Raw genomic sequence first — 6,039 nt, 5'->3', positions numbered from 1 at the left:
ACAAACTGGAGTCTCTGGATTATCACAGTATTATTGAACATTTAAATCACCTTGAAGTGATTCTTGTTTTGTGCTATATAAATGAAACTGAATTGAATTTAGTCGATATAAATTCTTATCAAATATTAAGCATAACTTTTGCTTAGTGAATTCAGCTACACTGTAACCTTAAATCCAGAGTTGATGCTTGAAATAACATTGTGTTGTAACAGTTTTTGTCACAGAAGACAGTGAAGTTCATGCAGTGTAGCTCTGTTACAGACAACAGCTTTGTAGAAGAGCCTGGCCCATCCACTGTATAATGTATATTATTAAAAACAGTTTGTCACAAATATTCATTTAAAAAACTGACAAACATCTTTTGAAACACTGTGTTTTATTATTTATTATTGTGTCGCCCAAATCACAGCATAGATCACTATTAATGTTTCTCCGCCCACCCTCCCTCTCTTTGATATTAGAGTGTAAAGGGGAAACTGTCTGACCCTCACATGAAGCATTCAGGTTTGGAATAGGAGCACATCTGCACTCTCTGCTCTAAGACAGGATCTCCTTCTCTGCAGGATGCCTGGAAACATCCGATCAGGTATTTCAGGAACAGAATTGTGCATACAGGAGGTGAAAGGATGGACTGTGTCTTTATCTGCATGTAATCCAATCGTCCCTGTGTGTGACTTTACAGTGGAGTTTTATTTCCTGATTTTTCGTCTTACCTTAAATATAAAAAAAATACATCTACACTTTCAAAAGGTAGGTTCTTTAGTAATAGATTACATTCAGTTGAGACTAATGTTTTGAATTGTCCTTTGTCTCTCCTAGTCTCTGTGGTCTTGGTAGGTTTGTTGTGCTTGGTGTTCTGCAGTCAGCCGACCAGTCTGGATGCAGCCCCCCTCTGTACGAATGCCGAGGCTGGGTGTCACGTCCTCTCCCTGGCTAACCTGTTTGACCGGGTCATCCAACACTCAGCCAGAATGCACAGCATTTCAAATGACCTTCACTCTGAGTTTGTATGTTTCTTCATTGCAGTCGTCAGAAAAAGCTTTTTAAACGATATTTAATGAACAAGCTTGATTGTGACATGAGGATATGATATTCTGTCTGCAGATGCCTTTTAACTGAGACACTGTAGGTTTACATAAAGTAGTCAATCAAACACTGCATTATCAGTTTATTAGATACACGCACAGTCATCCTGTTAGAACAGCAGAATCCAACCTGATGAGACAGTTTTTCAGTCTAATTAAACGCAAGGATGAACTTTTTCACTGTTAACTGAGCTGTACGAGATGTTTTCACAGTTTGCCCACACTTGCTAACATAAATAGCACAAAGCTGTATCATGTATAGTCTGCTATGCTGTTTACTGTTAAGATTTGGTGCCATATAAAAATAAAACTGAATTGAATGTGTGATAAAGATGCATCTATTGTACAGACAGACACCAGTAAGGATACAGAGATAGCAAGACATCGTATTAAGTCATTCATTGCTTTTGTGCTCCAGGCACGTTTGACATTTAGATGATATTTAACCTCTGACATTTCATTCATGTTTGTCCTCCCAGGAGCTTTACTTCCTGCCCAGTAAGAATCAGATTGGCCGGGTCAGTCGCAACTGTCACACGTCTAACATCCTCACCCCAAATGGAAAGGAGAACGCTCAGAGAATGGCGGTAAATTCACCTTTTTCAAAGTTAATCCCTCTCAACTATGCACATCATATTTACACCTGGAGTCTTGTCGTGTGTTTCAGGTTCTTTCTTTTGTTGCCATAAACAACATTGTAGCTGTTTGAAACATGTTTTCCTTTCAAATGATAAAGAATTTTGTAAATTTGTTTCCCTTTGCTCTTTATGATATTACAGTAACACTCAGTGGTACAAATCCCACTCTAGTCACACCCATAATTTACATGTATGTCACTACAGAGGGAGGAGCTGACGGAGGTGATTCTAAAGCTCCTGGTGGCGTGGAGGGACCCTCTGTGGCATTTCCACCAGAGCATGACGCACTTCCACGACTTCATTGACTTCAGCTCCAATAAATCTCTTAAAATGAGTGATATGGTGCATGAGCTACGGAAAGGAGTACAGAAAGTAGTTGAGAAGGTACTGTGTGTGTGTGTGTGTGTGTGTGTGTGTGTGTGTGTGTGTGTGTGTGTGTCTGTGTGTCTGTGTTGTGTGTTGTTGTGTGCAAAACATACACAGCAGAGGAAATAAATATTTGTCCCCCAAAGAAATGAGCAGTACACACTCTCAGTGGTAGTGTGAGTTTCTCTGTCAGCTCCATGTCAGATGATCCTTCCACACATTCGTTCTCATCAGGGTTCAGCTGGTCACCGACAAGCTTCAGACACTTTGTTGAACGAGGGCTTTTGTGTTACCAACGATTAGCTTGATCGCATTCAGAATACTTTATTAATCCATAAGGACACTATATGGTTACAGTTGCTCAGTACAGTAACAGTAACAGACTCAGCTAGTCAAACAATACAATATGTTACAGATTTACAAATTTAAGAAATAGCACTAATATATACAAATCACTCAATTATAAATATAAAGAATATTACAGAGGTGTAATATTTATGACTGACATTTGACTCTAACCTGTGAACTTTGTCATTTGCTATTTTACAGTAGAGCGTGTGCGAAAAGAAGTAACTATTGCAGTGTTTACAGTGTGTTCAATGGAGTTGTACAGGGAGATGGCCACAGGCAGGAATGACTTCCTGTGTCGATCAGTGGTGCATTATGGGTAACCTCTCACTGAGCGTGCTCGTGTGGCTAGCCAGCACATCATGGAGCGGGTGGGAGGTGTTATCCAACATTGTCTTTATCTTGGACAACATTTGCTTCTCTGACACCACCCTAAGGGAGTTCAGCTCCGTCCCCACAGCGTTACTGGCCTCTGCTACCCTCAACCTGCCGTCCCAGCATGCATCAGCACAGAGGATAGCACTGACCACAACAGCCTCATAGACAATCCTGAGCATTGTTCGACAGATGTTGAAGGACCTCATGCACTTCTACCCTAGCTGCCTTGAGATCGTTCTCCTGTTGTAATCACTGATGTGAGCACAGACTGACGGTGACCAGCAGATGTTCTTGTAGTATATTTAAGCCTGTGAAGGGCAGCAGTCTAATCTATGATGCTTCACACAGCTGTGCAGTTAAAATTCAACCAGGGCAGAAACAGAGACAGAGCGAGACAGAGGCACTGATGTGTGTGTACTAGCATATGCACAGTTTAGATTGTCTATGTTTGTGTAGTACTTTGTTTTGTAATTTTTTACTTAAGTGGGTGAAAGAAACTAAATAAACACACAACAATATAAACAATTTGTCTTATCCATACGTTTTGTTCTTTTCACACCAGATGCAGATGTTGGGAATATTAAGTAACTCTGTCAGCAGCCTCATGTCTCCTGAGGCTTTCTTGGCACCAGGCAGCGCTGAGTGGCGCCTAATGAAAGACTACGAGCTCCTCTACTGCTTTCGCCGAGACTCCAACAAGGTCCAAAACTACCTGAAGATCCTGAAGTGTCGTATTGTTCCAGAGGATGGATGTTAAAAGCTAGAAACTCTTGACAAAGCTGAAGGTTTTGTTTTCTACTTCTAGAGAATCAGAAACATCTCATCATGACTGCAGTGATACAACGGCCGCCCCGTCTGTCAGAATGTTTTCCATCCTCAGACAGGGTGCGATGAATGCACAGAATCACTAATTATTATAAGAGAAACCTGTAAATCGTCTGTTTCAATATATTATATAAATATTTCAAAATCATGTCTTTTTTGTTGTTTCTACAGAAAAGGTGCAGAAATACACTGAGGTCACATCATCACAGCATCATGACAAAAACTAACGATGTTCTGTCCTAATAAAAAATCTGAAACATTGTAACTAAACGTAAAAAACAAAGACAGTAAAGGACATAAACAAAAACAAAAACATGACACCTAATGCATTTATTTATCGAGGGATAGCAGACAGTATTGCATGTCTGACAGTCTGAAGCAGATTGTTAAATCATTTTAAGAGAAGTTACTGATTTCAGTCTATGGGATGAAAAACATGTTGGTGGTTTCTCATGTTTAATTAAAAAAGAAGCACGTTTACATATATGATGATGACGATGACTTAACGGTTTTCCTGAAGCCAGCTGACCAATGAACCGCTTAACTGGTGATTCTTAACTGCCCACAGGTGTGGGTTAGGGTTGGGGATGTGAGTCACCAGTCTGTCTCTGTGTGCAGACTGGTGACCTGTCCAGGGTGTAGCCTTGCCCTGTGATAGGCTTCAGGCCCTCGTCATCCTGGTAAACATGAGCGGAAGAGAATGGATGGAAGAACCGCTCCATTTAACATTTACCAAAAGCATTAAAAACATCCTCACACATACATGTAACAGCTCAAAACAAAGAAATGACACAAAAGGAGCTGACCAAGTTTCTAGGAATCAAGCAAAGAAACAAGGTTTGGAGGCCTATCTCCCCCTACCACCACTTCCCCTGCCGGTGGCGGACTCCCTCAGACATCGGTGCGTTGGTGGTTCTTTGTGTCCGGGGATGGGCGTCCAGGTACACACCGGCTCACTCCTTGGCGGCCGCTTATCGAGGCCTGGAGCCTGGGGCTCGCTCGGGCCACTTCGGAGGTGGGGTGCACCCGGCCTCTTGGCCTGGGGCTCGGTCACTCAGGCACAGCTGGCTGCCGGCGGAGCTCACGGGCGCGTCACTGCAACCCCCCTGGTTTCTGCTCCGCGGCTGCTGAGTGAGCCCTCATCTGGGGCTCTCCTCAGCTCTTTCTGGGACAGTGGCGCGGCTGCCCCTCTGTTGGTCTTCCTTGGTCTCTTGTGTTCTGGGGGCCTCTGGATGTCTGGAGTTTTGATCTCCTCCATACCTGCTTCATGCCCTGGAGGACGGGGCTGTGGCCCCCCCACACCCTCTAGCAGATCATTACATGAAGGAACCTTTTAAAAAAACAAGCGCGTCCATGCTCACAGGTGTACCACGGGTGGTCACACCCACAAACTACACCCTTTTTGGCTCCTACCTCAAAGCACACTGTGTTGTGTTGATCTTATGTGCTGCACAATAATATTTAGTATTTACTGTCATATTCACATATATCATTGCGATCATGTTTATTATGTTGCTCTTTTTTTGCTTGTTTTCTCTCTTTTCTTTCTCAGCAGGTGATCCAGGTGATTGATAGATGTGTTTTTGTCTGTTGGTTTTGTTGGTTTTTGCCCTTTATCCCCGTCCCCGTTTTTCTTTCTCCCGTTTCTTCTCCCAGTCAAGTCTGTGTAGCAAGTGAAAATTAAATGAAGTAAACAATAAAAGGTGAATCAAATAGACCAATACGGCAAGGCTGGGATGGCCCAGTTGGTAAAGTAAATCTGTTGGTTCTTTGCCTTTAGACAATAATTCTGATGGCAATAGAGCCAAACGGGACAGGCAGAGAAAAAGAAACAAGCAAAGAGCTCGATAAAACCTCAAACAATGAGAGAAATCCTGACCTTATGGCAGTGCAGCCACCTGTCTGCTTCACAAACTGTGGAAAGCAGAAATCATATTAACGAGTCTGCGAACAGCAGTAATCTGTACGCTGATCTAAGTTTCAACTACAGGAAGCTGAACGAAACACGTGCGTGTGCTCATCCTGTGCTGTGGTCCAGAGATTGGGACCAAGACTGTTTAACCGTTCGACACGACAACAACTTCTGGCAGCACAGCGGCAAGAAGGTCCTGAGTTCGAGTCCAGCATCAGGCTGCGGGCTTTCTGAGCGGATACTGTCAGGCATTTGTCGTGTGTGTTATAAACACACACTTAAACATTTACACTTTGTGCAACTTGGATACATCGACTTGCAATTTTCATTATTAACCATACAGGTACATACTCTCTATAGATGATCATAACTGACATAAGTATTCAGTCTTAGCTGTGCTTACAAATGTTTGCTGTTAAACTACAGCAGAGAACAAACGTGACGACAAACGTGCTGCAGTCAGTTTGAACAAAGAGTCAGAAACACG

General features: G+C 42.7%; 1 protein-coding gene across 1 annotated transcript; it reads left to right on the top strand.

The window, feature by feature from the left end:
* The first annotated feature begins 480 nt into the window (after positions 1-480).
* Positions 481-3,854, top strand: prl2 (prolactin 2). Its single transcript, XM_005933828.2, has 5 exons — positions 481-586; positions 820-1,007; positions 1,565-1,672; positions 1,928-2,107; positions 3,378-3,854. The coding sequence occupies exons 1-5, from the start codon at positions 565-567 to the stop codon at positions 3,570-3,572; spliced, it is 693 nt and encodes a 230-aa protein (XP_005933890.1). The 5' UTR covers positions 481-564; the 3' UTR covers positions 3,573-3,854.
* Positions 3,855-6,039: the final 2,185 nt, after the last annotated feature.

The sequence above is a fragment of the Haplochromis burtoni genome, unplaced genomic scaffold (assembly GCF_018398535.1).
Source record: "Haplochromis burtoni strain Fernald_Lab_line unplaced genomic scaffold, NCSU_Asbu1 Contig_173, whole genome shotgun sequence".
NCBI lineage: Eukaryota > Metazoa > Chordata > Actinopteri > Cichliformes > Cichlidae > Haplochromis > Haplochromis burtoni.
Note: the sequence above shows the minus strand (reverse complement) of the source record. Positions and strands in the feature narration are given on the sequence as shown.

Excerpts from the sequence above, each read along its gene's own strand:
- prl2 (XM_005933828.2), top strand. The coding sequence starts at position 565 with ATGCCTGGAAACATCCGATCAG. Across the intron at positions 1,008-1,564 it reads ATGACCTTCACTCTGAGTTT|GAGCTTTACTTCCTGCCCAG; the intron begins GTATGTTTCTTC and ends TTGTCCTCCCAG. Across the intron at positions 1,673-1,927 it reads AGAACGCTCAGAGAATGGCG|AGGGAGGAGCTGACGGAGGT; the intron begins GTAAATTCACCT and ends ATGTCACTACAG.